Source organism: Ptiloglossa arizonensis, chromosome 1, assembly GCF_051014685.1.
Source record: "Ptiloglossa arizonensis isolate GNS036 chromosome 1, iyPtiAriz1_principal, whole genome shotgun sequence".
NCBI classification, from domain to species: Eukaryota; Metazoa; Arthropoda; class Insecta; order Hymenoptera; family Colletidae; genus Ptiloglossa; species Ptiloglossa arizonensis.
Window position 1 is genome coordinate 33,610,840 of NC_135048.1, and position 18,024 is coordinate 33,628,863.

General features: G+C 42.8%; 1 protein-coding gene across 7 annotated transcripts in view; it reads left to right on the forward strand.

Moving 5' to 3' along the window:
- Pnt (ETS transcription factor pointed) overlaps positions 1–18,024 on the forward strand; it is a 279,236-nt gene that overhangs the window by 187,752 nt on the left and 73,460 nt on the right. For 6 of the 7 annotated variants that reach the window (XM_076315257.1, XM_076315299.1, XM_076315265.1 and 3 more), the window contains one exon: positions 15,206–15,322. The exons of the other annotated variant lie outside the window; for it this stretch is intronic. In XM_076315257.1, coding sequence (XP_076171372.1) covers positions 15,206–15,322 — 117 coding nt within the window. The remainder of the gene's footprint in view (positions 1–15,205; positions 15,323–18,024) is intronic. 7 annotated transcript variants of the gene reach the window in all.

Here is an 18,024-nt window from a genome sequence, read left to right on the forward strand (position 1 = left end):
GAATTTGAAAGTTAGGAAGATATAACTGAACGTGTGGCGATTCGTTCGAGCGGGAATTGAAACATTTCGTTGCACGATTCGGATTTCAAATTTTCTTTAGGTATGAATTTTTCGGAGCAATTTTTCGAACTTTAGGTTTTGAGAGTGGATGGAAATTTCAAGTGAGGAATATAAGAAGAGGAACCCATAGCTACGAATTTGAAAGTTAGGAAGATGTAACTGAACGTGTGGCGATTCGTACGAGCGGGAATTGAAACATATCTTTGCACGATTCGGATTTCAAGTTTCGTTCGAGAAGAAATTTTCGAAGCAATTTTTCGAATTGTAGGCTTTGAGAGTAAATATAAATTTCAAGCGGGCAATATAACACGGGGAACCCATAGCTACGAATTTCAAAGTTACAAAGATATCCCCAAATGTGTAACGATTTGTTCGATCGAAAATTAAAACATATCTTTACACGATTCAAATTTCAAGTTTCCTTTGGGTACGAATTTTTCGAAGCAATTTTTCGAATTGTACGCTTCGAGAGTGGATGGAAATTTCAAGTGAGGAATATAACACGAAGAACCCATAGCTACGAACCTAAAAGTTACGAACATATCCCAAAACGTGTAACGATTCGTTCGAGTGGGAATTGAAACATTTGATTGCACGATTTGGATGTCAAGTATCGTTTGAATACAAATTTTTCGAAGCACCAACGAACTCTAGATTTTAAATTTGAATATAAATTTCAAGCGAGAAATATAAGACGAGGAACCCATACTTACGAACCAGAAACAAGTAGTATCTTTTTACCTTCGAACAAAAAAATTCCAAACAAAAGCAACGTACAGAAATGTTTTACAATGGGAATATTTTCATTCCTTACGTAATATTTCATTCCCTATTTCGAATTTAAATACATACCCGAACTATATTTCTCCCAAAACCGTAGCTCACAAGATTACTCAAGATCTCGAGACAATTATTTTCACCCGAATTTCTACCAATTTTCGTACCGTTTGTTTCAACAAACAACTTTTCCCTCGTTGTTCGAGCTATCGTGTACTCGATCCGTGTATTTTTCTCCGCGATCCGGTATCTACCTGGGGAGAAAATAGGCTCGATGGACTTTCCAATCGTGGAAAATTGCTACCGAGTTACGACACCGGTGTTCTGCGTTGAATTTTAAATCGTCTCAATTATCGGTGTATTCGAGAGACGGGGAAGTGTCAATTAAGAGCACGAACGATCGTTTCCACTTGAAAATTGTCGGATAAAAGCTGGTAGGGAAAACTCACGTGTAATAGGAACGACGTTGGCCACTTTCTTGCGTGCGAAACGACGATCAACGTTTTCCTTCCGTCGAACCGTGACGATGGGGTTGCGTCGCTCGCGCTCCTTGCCCACGTGGCCACCGTAGCTGCCTCCAGACGCTGTAATCGCCGCGAGTTTCCCATGGAGCCATTGTGTCGCTTTTCAGCCGCTTGTGTAAACTCCTTTGGTCTTTTGTACGCCTTTATTGCCGTTGGAAATCGTTCCTAGAAAACGATATCGTCGGTGTGGTTGGCCAACGTTTGTTCGCGCGTTCCTTGTTCTCGAATCGGTGTAATTTCTCATTCATGCTACTCCGAACGTGCAATTTAATTTTACACACTCGTCGCTGGACGAAACGCAATCACTCGCACTTGGAAAACGCGACGATGTCGGTGTTCCTTGTCCTCGAATATAGAGAAATTCTTATTTAGGGTAATTTCGATCGAGAGAGCGATTTCGAGCTGTCTTATAATGAAATGGAATTATATAAATGTACCTGAGGAATATTTGTGTAGGCTATTTTGACTGTGAAATTTAATTTCGAGTCCTCTTCGGTTAAAAGAAAATGTAATTATATAAATACACTTGGAAAATATTGTGTAGACCATTTTAACTGTGAAATTTAATTTCGAGTCCTTTTCGGTTAAAACAAAATGTTAAATACACTTGGAAAATATTATGTAGACCATTTTAACTGTGAAATTTAATTTCGAGTCTTCTTCGGTTAAAAGAAAATGTTAAATACACTTGGAAAATATTATGTAGACCATTTTGATTGTGAAATTTAATTTCGAGTCCTTTTTGTTAAAAAAAATATTTATACGAGTTAGATCCGTAATCGGTGTAACTTCAGTATAGGATACGTAATTACTCGTGCTTAGAAAACGAGCCAATATCGGTGTTCGATGTCCTCGAATCGATATAAATTCTTATTTAGGGTAATTTCGATCGAGAGATCGATTTCGAGCTGTCTTTAAACGAAATGGAATTATATAAATGTACCTGAGAAATATTTATGTAGGCTATTTTGACTGTGTAATTTAATTTCGAGTCTTCTTCGATTAAAAGAAAATGTAATTATATAAATACAATTGGAAAATATTATGTAGACCATTTTGATTGTGAAATTTAATTTCGAGTCCTCTTTGTTAAAAAAGAATTTATACGAGTTAGATCTATAATCGGTATAACTTCCTGAGAAATATTTATGTAGACTATTTTGACTGTGTAATTTAATTTCGAGTCTTCCTCGATTAAAAGAAAATGTAATTATATAAATACAATTGGAAAATTTCATGTAGACCATTTTGACTGTGAAATTTAATTTCGAGTCCTCTTTGATTAAAACAGAATGTAATTATATAAATACACTTGGAAAATATTATATAGACCATTTTGACTGTGAAATTTAATTTCGAGTCCTCTTCGGTTAAAACAAAATGTAATTATGTAAATACACTTGGAAATTATTATGTAGACCATTTTGACAGTGAAATTTAATTTTGGCTCCTCGCTGAAACCAAAATTTGTCTCTGTCAGATCTGAGATCTCGATGTTCGTTGTTCTCGACTCGGTATAACTTCTCGCTTAAAGTATTTCGATCGAAAGACTAATTTCGAGTCCTCTTCGGTTAAAACAAAATCAAATTACACAGATACACACTCGAGAAATATTTACGTAAGCTATTTTCACGGTGAAATTTAATTTTGGCTCCGCTTTTCTACAAATAACATTTATATGTGTCAAGTCTGGGTCGGATCTAAAATTTCGGTGTTCGTTGAAATTAAATTTCGAGTTCCCTTCGGTGTAGAGAATCCATAGTAATCGTTTACACTTGTAAATATACTTGTACCTCGATCACACGATCGAAACGTAACGCACTATGAAAATAAAGATAGACGAGAAAAATTTTGTATTCGTCGAAATTAAAGTTCTCTTTGGTATAGAAAATCTATAATAATCGTTTACACTTGCAAATATACCTGTACTTTGATCGCACAATCGAAACGTAACGCGCTATGAAAATAAAGATAGACAAGAAACATTTTTTCTCTTCGAAATTAAATTTCAGTTCCTCTTCGGTGTAGAAAATCTATAGTAATCGTTTACACTTGTAAATATACCTGTACTTCGATCGCACAATCGAAACGTAACGCGCTATAAAAATAAAGATAGACGAGAAACATTTTTTTCCTCCTCGAAATTAAATTTCAGGTCTCCTTCGGTGTAGAGAATCTCCACTAATTTACACTTGTAAATATACCTGTACTTCGATCGCACAATCGAAACGTAACGCGCTATAAAACTAAAGATAGACGAGAAACATTTTTTTCTCCTCGAAATTAAATTTCAAGTCCCCCTCGGTGTAGAGAATCCATAACAATCGTTTACACTTGCAAATGTATCTGTACTTCGATCGCCACGGTGAAAAATCTCGTACAATCGATGAAACGATATCTAAAATTCCATCGAGACGAAAAAACGTAACATCGGGACGGAATTGGTGAAGAGAGGAACAGCAGAGACCGGCGAAAATTGTATCGGTGGTTGCGTTTCGTACGGCGTCGAAACAAGAGAGTGGAAGATTTTGGAGGCACGCTACGCAGGCTAGTAGTTTGTTCAGGACAGCTGCCGCAGTTGTTTGGCTGCTGAGTATATTCCAGAGTCGGCGTGGAAAGAGGGATAAGCCAGAAGACGTTGCCAGCACGTGCCCCGTGTCCGTTAAACTCATCTACAAACTTACGCCCGGGCTGTTCCACGTGGTAGGGAAAAAATTACGACCCCGTAAGCAGCCGGAGCAGCTCGATCGTTTTTTAATTCTCTCCGGCTTTTGAGACGCGGCGGCGTGTCGCGCACGCGTTCTCGGGGACAATTTTTCGACGATCGTTGTACCTCGTCGGGTTTTCACTCGGGACGATTACTCGTGCGACCGGTATCTCGCGATCGGTGAAATTATTACCGCGTGTACATTAGTCGATAAAAGCGGTACGGATCGCTATCTCGAAGGAGTTAATAATACGTGTCATTTTACTACTTCCACGGAATGAAAATATTCCTCATTGAACGCGACGTACCGATATAAATTTCACGTACGCGCTCGAAACCCATCCGTCGAATACTTTCGAACGGTGCACGTTTACGCGATGTATTCGAGTCGATAATTTTCCGTTGGATCGCGCACACGCTTACGAATCGTGCCACGATCTCGCATCGATGTACCTTACGTCCTGTATTTACAATCGTGTCGGGAAAAATTCGCGGTTAGCGAAACTCTCGATCGATGTACGCGCGCATTCGTTACGGTGAATACCTTTACGGTGGCCGTGTACAGTTACGTATCGGGAACATGGTTCGCGAGGGTGTTAGGCAACTGCGAAGCGCGACAATGTTGAGCGGAAAACAGGCTCAAGAGTGCGAATTAAGATAAAGGAATACCGATGGAGTATGGAACGTACAATGGAACGCGAACGAGAATGGAGTAAACTCCCGCAGATTATTATTTAAGATAGCCGAGAGGACGGACCGTTCGAACGAGTTTATCGATCTCGAGAAATTCTTTGCACTGGAGTGCACGCGGATGTGCATCGTACCTGTATGCACCCAATGCGTTCGAGAGATCGGTAATTTCGAAGAAAATAGGAAACTTGGGACAATGGAGACATTAATTGATTCGTTCCTCGAATTTTAAGATGGAGGATATTTTCGAGGAATAGATAATTGTAAAGAATTTTCGATTATTGTATTTCACGTTACTCGACTGACGCTCATTCGCGGTAATAAATAATAGAAAGTGAGCGGAGCTTAAATTTCAAATCGATGAATATTTTCGTGCATCGAAAATGAAGTCTTGGAATAATAGAAGGATTGATTTGTTCGTTCCTTGAACTCTAAAATGGAGGGTGTTTTGGATGAATAAATAGTTGTAAAGAATTTTCGATTATTGTATATTACGTTACTCGACTGGTGCTCGTTCGCGGTAATAAATAATAGAAAGTGAGTGGAGCTTAAATTTGAAATCGATGAATATTTTCGTGCATCGAAAATGAAGTCTTGGAATAATAGAAGGATTGATTTGTTCGTTCCTTGAACTCTAAAATGGAGGGTATTTTGGATGAATAAATAATTGTAAAGAATTTTCGATTATTGTATTATACATTACTCGACTGGCCCTCGTTCGCGGTAATAAATAATAGAAAGTGAGTGGAGCTTCAATTTTAAATCGAATATTTTCGAAAATGAAGTTTTCGACAACAGTTCGGGACAATAGTTTGGAACACTAGATATAGTAATTTATTCGGTTCACGAACTCCAAGATGAAGTGTATTTTGGAATAATCGTCACTTGGAGATTATTATAAAATACGATTATTCGTATCTTGAAGTTCTCGATCGTTGCATCCGACGTTACTCCTCCGGTCGATAAACGATAGAAAGCGAGCCAAATTTAAATTTGAAATCGAATACTTTCCAAAACTTCATTTTGGAACACCAGATATACTAATTTATCCGGTCCACGAACTCCAAAATTAAGTGTACCTTCGCATAATATATCTTCTCGATCGTTGCATCCAACGTTACTCGTCGATCGACAAACGATAGAAAGCGTACCAAACTTAAATTTGAAATCGAATACTTTCAAAAACAAAATTTTGGAAGACCAGATATACTAATTTATCCGGTCCACGAACTCCAAAATTAAGTGTACCTTCGAATAATATATCTTCTCGATCGTTGCATCCGACGTTACTCGTCGGTCGATAAACGATAGAAATCAAGCCAAACTTAAATTTGAAATCGAATACTTTCCAAAACTTCATTTTGGAAGACCAGATATACTAATTTATCCGGTCCACGAACTTCAAGATGGAGTGTATTTTGGAATAATCGTCACTTGGAGATTATTATAAAATAGGATTATTCGTATCTTGGAGTTCTCGATCGTTGCATTCGACGTTACTCGTCCGTCGATAAACGATAGAAAGCGAGCCAAGTTTAAATTTGAAATCGAATACTTTCCAAAACAAAGTTTTGGAACACCAAATATACTAATTTATCTGGTCCACGAACTCCAAGATGGAGTGTATTTTGGAATAATCGTCACTTGGAGATTATTATAAAATACGATTATTCGTATCTTGAAGTTCTCGATCGTTGCATCCGACGTTACTCCTCCGGTCGATAAACGATAGAAAGCGAGCCAAATTTAAATTTGAAATCGAATACTTTCCAAAACAAAGTTTTGGAACACCAGATATACTAATTTATCCGGTTCACGAACTCCAAAATTAAGTGTACCTTCGCATAATATATCTTCTCGATCGTTGCATCCAACGTTACTCGTCCGGTCGATAAACAATAGAAAGCGAGCCAAGTTTAAATTTGAAATCGAATACTTTCAAAAACAAAATTTTGGAAGACCAGATATACTAATTTATCCGGTCCACGAACTCCAAGATGAACTATACCTTCGAATAATATATCTTCTCGATCGTTGCATCCAACGTTACTCGTCGGTCGACAAACGATAGAAAGCGAGCCGAGCTTAAATTTGAAATCGCTCAACGATTCCAAGGACCCGGAGCAAGGCTAGGTGAAAATGAATCGACCGTTTGCATAATCGTGTTCGGGTGGCGATCGCGACTCGTAGGAAAATTTCGATCGGTTGGACGCTCGATAGCGACGACGAGGACGGTAGGTATTATAAATAGTTTGCAATTAAAAGCAGCGCGGCTTCGTGGCGATCGATTTCCTCCTCGGCGCGTGACGGCGTACGATTCGCGGCGAAACATGCAGATCGCGGGCCTTTTTGAATACCAAATCGCCTCGGCGCGATATTAAAACTTCGCGTCTTCGGTTGGTGAAAGAAACCGCGGAAGGGAACGAGATCGGTTACACACTTTCTATCGCGGATAATTAAGCGAATGGCGAACTTTCATGGGGAACTCTGTCGAAATAACTTCTCGCGAAGAATGGTAACGTCGTTCGATCGCTTTCATTGTTCCTTCGAGCTTCGGGCCCATTGGTATGCGCGCTGTCTTAGAAACGATGAACGAATTCTTCAAATTGGAAGTCGTGGTCGATTCGTTTGCGAAAGAAATGTGTACAGGACCGTTCGAATGATATTTAAAGGAATCGTTAAAGAGTTCAATTGGCAAGCGATAGAATTTTTGCGGAAGAAAAATGTACAGGAGCTCTCGAACGATATTTGAAAGAATCGTTCAAAAGTTCGAAGCGATAAACGATAGAATCGTTTGTGAAAGATAGACAGACCTCTCGAACGATATTTCAAACGATCGTTAAAGAGTTCAATTGGCAAACGATAGAATTTTTTGCGAAAGAAAAATGTACAGGACCTCTCGAACGATATTTAAAACGGAGAATGAATTCTTCAAATTGGAAGTCGTGGTCTAATTGTTTGCGAAAGACAAACGTAGAAAATTATTCGAAGGATATTTCAAACGATCGTTAAAGAGTTCAATTGGCAAACGATAGAATTTTTTGCGAAAGAAAATGTACAGAATCTCTCGAACGATGTTTAAAAAAATCGTTCAAAAATTCAAAGTGGCAAACTCTAGAAAGGATATTTTCCCTTGAAAAAATGTTTCGTTAAGAAATTATTGACATTTCATCGATGTCTTCTCCAAAGTGAATTTTTCTTCGAATAAACGATTCGAAAGATACCATACACGAGACTTTGTCTCTTAATTCGAGTTGTAGTTCGACCCTAACTGTTCCAACACCCTGCGCGAGAGCGGTTAGGTTGATCCTCTTGGTTTTACGTCGAGGAAGATTAGAATTATCCCGTGGGAGAACAGTTTCTCCTAGCACGGTCGACTCGCGTGTACTTGAAAATCTAATTTCGTATTCGAAGAACTTTCGATCGTTTTACATACGAGGAGACCCGCCAAACGATCGTAACGAATTCGGGCGTGTTTAACGACGACCGACGCGAGACTCCTCGCGAGTGGATCTCACTTCCGAATAGAAATTCGTTTTTTAAGGGAATTTAAGGCTATCGTACGAAAGAAATATTTCTGTTCTCCCCGTATAATTGGTACGGAGAGCCAAACAGGCCGCAAATAACACAAACTATGCAAATTTATGTTGAACGAGACGGGTCAAGTGTCACCTGGGTCGCGGGTCGTCGGCCATTTGCATTTCCATTCGATTAAGCAATGGTCACCGCGTCCGACTTGGCTTCGATCGCTCGATATCGAATTTTTCTGGACAAAAAAAGAAAAAAAAAGAGAACCGTCCGTGCACCTGCGGTTCCTCGTAACCAGCGCGAGACGTACTTTTTCAAATACACCGCCAAAAGTCCCTAGATCGACTCTTGATTCTCGCCAGACGAAAACGAGTCCAAAATCCGCCGTCAACGAGAAACACCTTTGTCGAAGTTTCTAAAAAATTCGCGTTTCAAACTACGCGTTCAATTTTCGAACAAAATTTCGTTACATCGTTGCCCTTTGTGCGATCGAAAGTCCCTAGATCAACTGTTCAATTTCGCGAGGGAGACATCTACCGTAATAAACGATCAAAAAACTTTCTATATTTACAAAAACGTGACATTATAAATACTATCTCTTATCCAAAACGAACAAAAAAATTCCCTAGATCGTTCCTCGAATTTCGTAAAGTTTCCCAAAATTAAATTCTCTTAGCCAATAGAGTAAGATCGATAAACGATCGGTCCTTGAAAATTACTTTCGTCTATCTTAACAGACGAAAACTCGACATTCAATTCCAAATACCTTATCTCATCTAAAACAAAACAAAAATCCCTAGATCATTCCTCGAGTTTCGTAAAGTTTCCCAAAATTAAATTTTCTCAGCCGATAGAGTAAGATCAATAAACGATCGGTCTTTGAAAATTACTCTCGCCATTCTTAACAGACGAAAACTCTATATTCCATTCCAAATACTATCTCTCATCCAAAACAAAACAAAAATCCCTAGATCGTTCCACAAGTTTCGTAAAGTTTCCCAAAATTAAATTTTCTTAGCCAATAGAGTAAGATCAATAAACGATCGGTCTTTGAAAATTACTCTCGCCATTCTTAACAGACGAAAACTCTATATTCCATTCCAAATACTATCTCTCATCCAAAACAAAACAGAAATCCCTAGATCGCTCCACGAGTTTCGTAAAGTTTCCCAAAATTAAATTTTCTTAGCCAATAGAGTAAGATCAATAAACGATCGGTCTTTGAAAATTACTCTCGCCATTCTTAACAGACGAAAACTCTATATTCCATTCCAAATACTATCTCTCATCCAAAACAAAACAAAAATCCCTAGATCGCTCCTCGAATTTCATAAACTTTCCCAAAATTAAATTTTCCTACCCGATAGAAGAGATCTCTAAACGATACGATCGTAGAAACTTACTTTCGTTTCGAATTCTCCAAGAAAAAATAAACTCAAAAAGTCCCTCGAAAATTTGCGAAATCCGTCGCGCGACACGAGATGTCTCGATCACGGGGGTCCCGGGCCTGACAGGAGATAAATCCACCGTCGAAACGACTGATTCACGATCCGCGAAATCTGTCGAGAATCGCGCGCATTACGCACGCCTCGGCATTGGTCGATCATACGCGGCATTCGCAACGAGCCAGCCACAGGCGTCGTTCCTGCAAAACTTGCCCAATCGGGATTCCGTCCACGTCTGCAGCGTTGCGCCGTGGCACGTGGGTTTTCAATTCGACTCCCCCGGGAGCCGGCGGCGTCGTTGTTTCAACCTTCGACGAGGAGACGTTCCTTCCTTCCTTCGATTACTACTCGCGCCACGATGAATAATTCCGCAACGCGGCTGCTACACTTTCCGCCGTTGCTTGGAATTTTTCGTTCGGGACTGCCCCCGCTTAAAGAGCCGCTATTTGTTGACGAATATCTCGTTCAATTTTTCTGGAAAATTTGCTCCACGACCCACAGTTCCTCGTACCGTGACTAGGAAGACCATAAACGATCGTCTGCAATGATAGAACGAATTTTTCTACAAACCGACGCGACTGCTACATTTTCCGCTGTTGGTTGAAATTTTTCGTTCGAGACAGCCCCCGCTTAAAGAGCTGTTATTTGTTGACGAATATGTCGTTCAACTTTTCTAGAAAATTTGTTTCATGATCCACAGTTCCTCGTATCGTGACTAGAAAGACCATAAACGATTATCTGCAACGATAAAACGAATTTTTTCTACAAACCGACGTGACTATTACATTTTCCACCGTTGGTTGGAATTTTTCGTCCAAGGCAGTCCCCGCTTAAAGAGTTGCCATTTCTTAGCGAATATCTCGTTCAATTTTTCTGGAAAATTTGACGGTACATAGTTTCTTGTCGATGAGAGAAACTTTCTCATACAGCGACCAGAAAGACTATAAACGATCGCCTACAATGATAGAATGAATTTTTTCTACAAACCGACGCGACTGCTAACACTTTCCGCTGTTGTTTGGAATTTTTCTTCCGGGGCAGACCCCGCTTAAAGAACCACGATTTGTTGATGAATATCTCGTTCAACTTTTCTGGAAAATTTGCCCCACGACCCACAGTTCCTCGTATCGTGTCCAAAAAGACCATAAACCATCGCCTACAACGATAGAACGAATTTTTTCTACAAACCGACGCGACTGCTACACTTTTCGCTGATGCTTGGAATTTCTCGTCCGGGGCAGTCCCCGCTTAAATGACTAGAAAGACCACAAACAATCGTTCACAACGATAGAATGAATTTTTTCTAGAAACCGACACGACTGGAAAGCGACACGTCCGCGAGTCCAAGTTTTGATTAAATTTTTTAAATCGAAATCTACCCGTAAGAATTACAAAGTTTCACAAGTTTGTACTTAGAATGACACTTTCAACGATGAAATATGGTATATCGATATGGAGGAGGGTAACGAGTTTGTCCAAGTTTGAGAAACACTGGCCTAACGATCAATCTTAAAAAGAGGAATCTTTTTCGTCGCATATCGATACCTCCGATGTCCATGGATCGATCCCGCGATAATGAGTTACCTTGAGAACACTTCGAACGTTACTGGAAGAATAACCAGAGTTATTAAAAAAATCGAAAGAAGCCGTACCCCCACTCGAAGAGGTTCTTTCCAACCCGAAGAGTCGCAAGATCCGTTGTTACGAACTTGTGCATCGCTGGTCCTTTGTTTCCACACCAGGGAGCCTTTATATCTTATCAAAGTCGCTGCCTTATGGTTCTTCCGTTTACGATAAACAGGAGTCACCGAGAATAGAGAGAGAGTGTGAGGCTACTCTTTCAGAGTGAAACGACCAAGTCTTTCGATATCAACCGCAGGTTTTACGAAACTTAAACTCGACGATGTCACGAGTTTGAATATACAAATATGGAATTCTCCTTGGAACGTAATAAAAAACAATCGTTCGGAAAAATGGTCGAGAATCGTTTCGATTCGAGCGTTGCGGAGGCGAGAAAAAAACTTGGACGCGTACACGCGGGGACAGCTCGATAAAAATCGTGTGCTTTGGCGAGCGCAGGGATATCTGCGCAGCTGAATTTGCATGGCTATAAGCTCTCCTCCAACGGCGCACCGCCGAAAGTCCATTAAGTATGTATGGCGTGCACGCACGGTAAGTCTCCCGTAACCCATAAGCACCTTTGTCTCTACGCGCACAGCCACACGCGCTTGCGTGCGAGCGTGTAGACCCGCGGCACGAACACGCGCGAGCGCGAATTTGCATACCGGCGCGCGGTTACAAACGTACAAAGTATCGATGCATCGTTCCGAGCTGAAAGCAGCTCTCGAGCGGAGAACTTGGCCGTCTCCTCGAGGATCTCGAGACTCGTCGAGTGTGTCTTCAATTTCGAGTCCCGCGTTACGAGCGTGTCTCTCGGGTTGCCACCGTGCTCCCTCGACAACCGTATCGCCCTTACACGGTTCATCACTGTCGTTCGTGAACAGGACGAAAATGAATTAAATAAAGAGGTCCCTCGGACTTCGTCTACCTGTCTCTCGAGTTGTCTTCTGCGGTTTCTTCGCGACTGTAACGGACTTTTAAACCTTTCTCGATGTAGTTTGTAAACTCTGGATAGGTACATCGGAGAGAAAACAGCGACGAAACTTTATCCACCGTTCTCTCGAGTTGTCACAGTCGTTTCTGAGAGGTAGCACCGTGAAATGATTCCTATCTACGTTCTGAAACTACTCGCAGCGTGCTAATTATGTTTCACTCGTTCTCGTGGTTCGTATTAGAAAAGTACCAGCTATTGAACTTGTCCTACCCGAACTTCGAATTGTCGCGGCTGTTGTCGAGATGTTGCGGCACTCTAAAAAGAACTCCATCGCTTTCTAAACCTACTCGTACCGTGTTCATTGAGTTTCACTGCTCGTGGTTCCTATTGGAGAGATACTGGTCGTCGAGCTTGCCCTACCGTTCTCTCGGGTTGTCACAGTCATTACCAAGATTCAGCAACGTGAAAAGTATCCCTCCACGTCTCCAAAACTGTTTCCGCTGTGCCATTTACGTCTTGCTCTCGTGATCCTTATTAGAGGGATATCGGTCATCGAGTTTACCCTACCGTTCTCTCGAGTTGCCACAGTGACTACCAAGAAATAACAACATGAGAAGTATCCCTCCACTTTCCAAAACGATTTCCACTGTGCCACTTACGTCTCGCTCTCGTGATTCTTATTAAAAGGATATCGGCCATAGAGCTTATCTTACCGTTCTCTCGGGTTGTCACACTGATTACCAAGAAGCAACAACGTGAAAAGTATCCCTCCCCTCTCCAAAACAATTTCCACTGTGCCACTTACAAGTCTCGCTCTCGCAGTTCTCGTTAAAGAGATACCGGTAATCGCAGTTGCCCTACCGTTCTCTCGGGTTGTCCCAGGCGGTGACTCACAGCTGCCACCGAGAAGTGCGTACCGTGCACAGTGGCCACTTTCCGTAACCGCTCGCGCGGTGCCAACTGCGTTTCGCTCGTCCCGTAGCGGAGTCTCGATGAGATAACGGCGATGAAAAATTTCACCGGTCTCGATCCCTCGAGTCCGCGAGGACGGTCTACGCTACGGGAGTGGAAGATTCTCCTTGGATCGAGAAGTGTTCCCGAGGAGCGAACGAAACGAGGAGAACGTTGGCGCGCAGGGTAGTACGAGAAAGAAAGTATTTCGCGCGAGCGCCATAAGGCAATAGAGCAAGCGTACCTACAACGACGATACGCACCTGCACCTGCCCGGCAGTTGCACCCCTCTTTACGACGATGCTATCTAGGATGGTGTGCATGCCCCCCTCGCCTGTTCGCTTTCGCTGCTCCTGCCGCCGCCGCCGCCGCAGCCGCGACACCTGACGCTCCTTCGTGTACACGCGCTTCGTTTCTCTCTTCTGCAGCCGCGCGTGCTCTCTGCGTGCAAGCCGCTTTGTGAGAAGTACCATTAACCTGCCTTCTCACACATCCAGCCCGAGCCCCGGGCCCCGGGCCCCGGGCCCCGGGCTCGTCCGTCTCTCCCTCGTTTCGCCTCGAATGCCGACAGGTACCACCTACCGCCGAATCACCGACGGGGACATTCCGACCCCGATGGAATTTTACCATTTTTTTAGAAAAAACTCCGGGGCTAGAGTTCGAGCCTGAGAACGATTTCCTCCCTTCGCTCGTGGGACGACCACTACGTACCACAGAAATTCGGCAAGTTTCCTGCTACGCGTGGGAGACTTGGATTTTCAAGTTTCGTCTTGCGCATGAGGGATTCGTATTTGAATATTAGAGTCGCGAGGAAACGGGGCCTAAAGTTCCGAGCTTGCGCACTCGAGTGCCTTGGAGATTTTCGTGGAACTTTTGGCACTTTTACTCGTTAGAATTTTCTCCTCGCGTGCGAGTCATTTTATTTCTTGATATAAGAATATTATCGAGATTTTGTAACTTTGAATGGTGAAGAAAAGTGCCGAAAGTTCGGAGCTTGCGCACTCGAGTGCCTCGGAGATGTTCGTGGAACTTTCGGCACTTTTACTCGTTAGAATTTTCTTCTCCCGTGTGAGTAATTCTGAACATTAGAATATTATCAAAATTCTGTAGCTTTGAGTCGCGAAAAAATAGGGCTAAAAGTTCAGAGCTTGCGCACTCGAGTGCCTCGGAGATGTTCTATGAACTTTGGGCACTCTTTTTCGTTAGAATTTTCTTCTCGCGTGTGAGTAATTCTAAGCATCAGAATATTATCAAGATTCTGTAGCTTTGAGTGGTGAAGAAAAGTGCCGAAGGTTTGGAGCTTGCGCACTCGAGTGCCCCGGAGATGTTTGTGGAACTTTCGGCACTTTTACTCGTTAGAATTTTCTTCTCGTGTGCGAGTCATTTTGAGCATGAGAATATTATCAAGATTCTGTAGCTTTGAATAGTGAAGAAAAGTACCGAAAATTCGGAGCTTTCGCACTCGAGTGCTTTGGAAATAGTAGAACCTTCGGCACAATTTTCATTAACGTTTCTTCTCGCGTATAAGTAATTTTGTGCATCAGAATATTATCAAGATTCTGTGGTTTTAAGTCGTGAAAAAAAGTGCCAAAGTTTCGAAGCTTTTGCACTCGAGTGTTTTGGAAATGTTTGTAAAACTTTCACTACTATTTTCATTAACGGTATCTTCTCGCGTATGAAAAACTCTGACCATCGGAACATTCTCAAGATCCCCAAGCATCGACTCGCGAAGATTACTACAAAAATTTCGCAACGTTCCAACTCGAGTGCTCCGATGTTCGCGAAATTGGTATCGATCCCGCCAGGAGACACTAGTATCGCTCTTAGCACGTTCCAATCCCGCGCGCCACCAATTACCCGAAACACTGTTTCCCGACACCTGAAATTCCACAAAAATCAAGAACCGCGTTCCATCGTGCGAATCATCCACGTACTTCCTCCACTGAAGACATCGTTTCTCGCGTTGCAGATATACCGGCGCAAGTGCCGCCGTTGACACCTGGGACCAACAAGAAGATGACCGAGGCCCTGGAGGCCTCTTTCGCCTCCTGGGAGAAGGAACGAGTCCGCCTCAATATAACCAAAGGTGAGTTCTCCACTTCTAACATCGATCAATCGTAAAAAATTCCCAAAACCGTTCCAATTTCAATCTATTCCTCGATCGAACGCATTGGAATACCTCCGTTCTCGATGAAAATGTTTCTCGATATCTCTCTCTACATTCGCGCGATCTTTGTTTTATTTATTTTTGTTCTCTCCCCCCACGGTCTCGCGCGACATTTTGCAACCGTCCCGAGAACTCGTACGGTGTTCGCGTCCCAACCTTGCGGGCAGCGTTCTTTTATGTTCGTTCCCCTCGCCCCGTCCACCGTTCACGTCCTGCAGGCATCCCAACGACTTCTAATTACGCGATTCGATACGCGGGCCGAGCTTTGATGTTTTCATCGGAGAGACGAATACATTGACGCGATTATCGATGCGTCGATTCATTAGCGCCGGGTTTTACGCGGCCCTCGTCCTCGAGGAAACGACGCGATTACCGCCCGATCGTTTACGCGCGGTGTTAACGATAGCGAGATGTCGATAATCGTGTATAATGAGTGGCGGCGAGCGTTCGAATCCTTCTATTGAAAGTCACAGGCCTCGATGCCGATCGCTCGCGAACGTTCCGCGATCGTTCCGGGGAACACGAGTACCCGGTATTACGAACCATCGGGATTTTAAATACCGAGCCCCCTACCCCTGAGAAACTCCAGATAAGATTGAATTACTGCCACGGTAATTTATTTTTCGCCGGGGCCTGGATATTGTACAGCCAGCATCGCCACTTTCCTTGAAGAAACGAGACAGTTTCGGGGTACTACGTTTCACGAAACGTTCACGGTTGCTCGAGTGTCCGTCACGTTGACGAGAGTTCGCTCTCGATGATCGTTCGATATCTAGATGATTTGTAAATAGCGAATAACGAGTGTAGAAGAAGAGTAGAAACGTGGAAGAGTGAATGTTTATTGGTTAAAAAGTGAAAGTGTAGATCTTTGAATATATAGGAAGGAACAGGGACTGTCGAGTGTGTGTTCCTTTTCTCGAGGATATCTGCGAATTTACTGTTGGAAAAACGGAGAACGAAATTCGTGAAACTAAACATCTCATATCTGATTGTTGTTTTCCATATTTTTGCAATAATTGTCTTAGAAGAGTTAAATGAAATTTTCAAGTTAATGGTTCGAGGCGTGCAGCGTTATCAGATACTCGATTAACAAAAGTATCTCGTGGAAAGTATGAAACAAAAGTATATACTATAGAAACGTATATACACGCTCTTCGTACCTCAGCGACCACTTCTCTAAACCGTATATATACGCTCTTCGTAACTCAGTGACCACTTTTTTAGATCGTATATATACACTCTTCGTACCTCAGCGACGACTTTTCGCGATCGTATATATACGCTCTTCGTACCTCAGCGACCACTTTTCCAGAGCGTATATATACCTCAGACCACTTTACCGACCGTATATATACGCTCTTCGTATCTCAACAACCACTTTTTCACAACGTATATATATACGCTCTCCGTACCTCAACGACCACTTTTCCACAGCGTATATATATACGCTCTCCGTACCTCAGCGACCACTTTTCCAGAGCGTATATATACCTCAACGATCACTTTTCCAGAGCGCATATATACGTTGTTCGCACCTCAAGGACCACTTTTCCATAACATATACATACGCTCTTCGTATACGAACGATCATTCTTCCAGTGCGTATATACACGCCCGGCGAAGCGAAAGGGTTAAATTCGTCACACTCGAGACAATTTGGAAACCCGATTCCTCGCGGCTCGGAAAACGAGAGGGAAACACACTCTCGCGGGACAAAACTCCGGGTGAACAATACGGGTGCAGAAGCGAATCGAAAAAGGAAGAAAAGAACGCGAGAAAAAAAAACGAAAGAAAAAAGAGAAAAAGTAGGGAAAAAAAAGAACGAAGCTTCTCGATTCGTTGCGCACCGGCGCGGTCGACCGCTCGCGGGTGAAATTTGTCGAAAATCGGCGACGAGAGCGTGCAAAGAGAGCAAGAGAGTGATAGATAGATAGAAAAAGAGAGAGAGAGAGAAAGAGAGAGATGGTTGGTGCGTGCCAACGCTGAAAGAGGGAAAAAAAGCGGGGCGGGTGCGTGCGCGAGCGAGCGAGCGAGCTAGCGAGCGAACGAGCGAACGAGTGCGTGAGCGCGCGGTTATACGCGATGTGATGTGATGTGCGACGAGCCGGCGATGTGCAGGAATTGTGAATGTGATGTTGATGGTTCTCTGATGGGGAGCCGATGCCACACATCCGGTATGCGCATTCAGAGCCACGCGGGTGTGACGTTACTTCCGGTCTACATGGCCCCGGGTTCGTACCCTACGGCCAGATCACCTACAGTCTGACCTCCGTGAACCTAACGAGCAACCTCGCGCCGTTCCACTTCGAGCGGACCGTACTCGCGATCATTTCGTTCCGTTCTTTCTCTCCTGGCCGCGCCTCCTTCTTTATTTAATCCGTTCCTCTAATTTTTTTTCTTTTTTTTCTTTATTCCTCTCTTCATCGTCGACCTTTCGTCCTCCATTGTCTCCCATCGTCGCTCGTCACGGTGCAAACTCGCGTTAGACTTGCGCGAATTTGTCCGCGACAACACCCAAAGAATTGGATTCAAAATCCACGAAAAATGCACCGGGATGCAACGTGTAGTTGCATTTCAACGGCCCGTGACAAACGCGGAACACGCGGCGCCCCTGTGGCCAT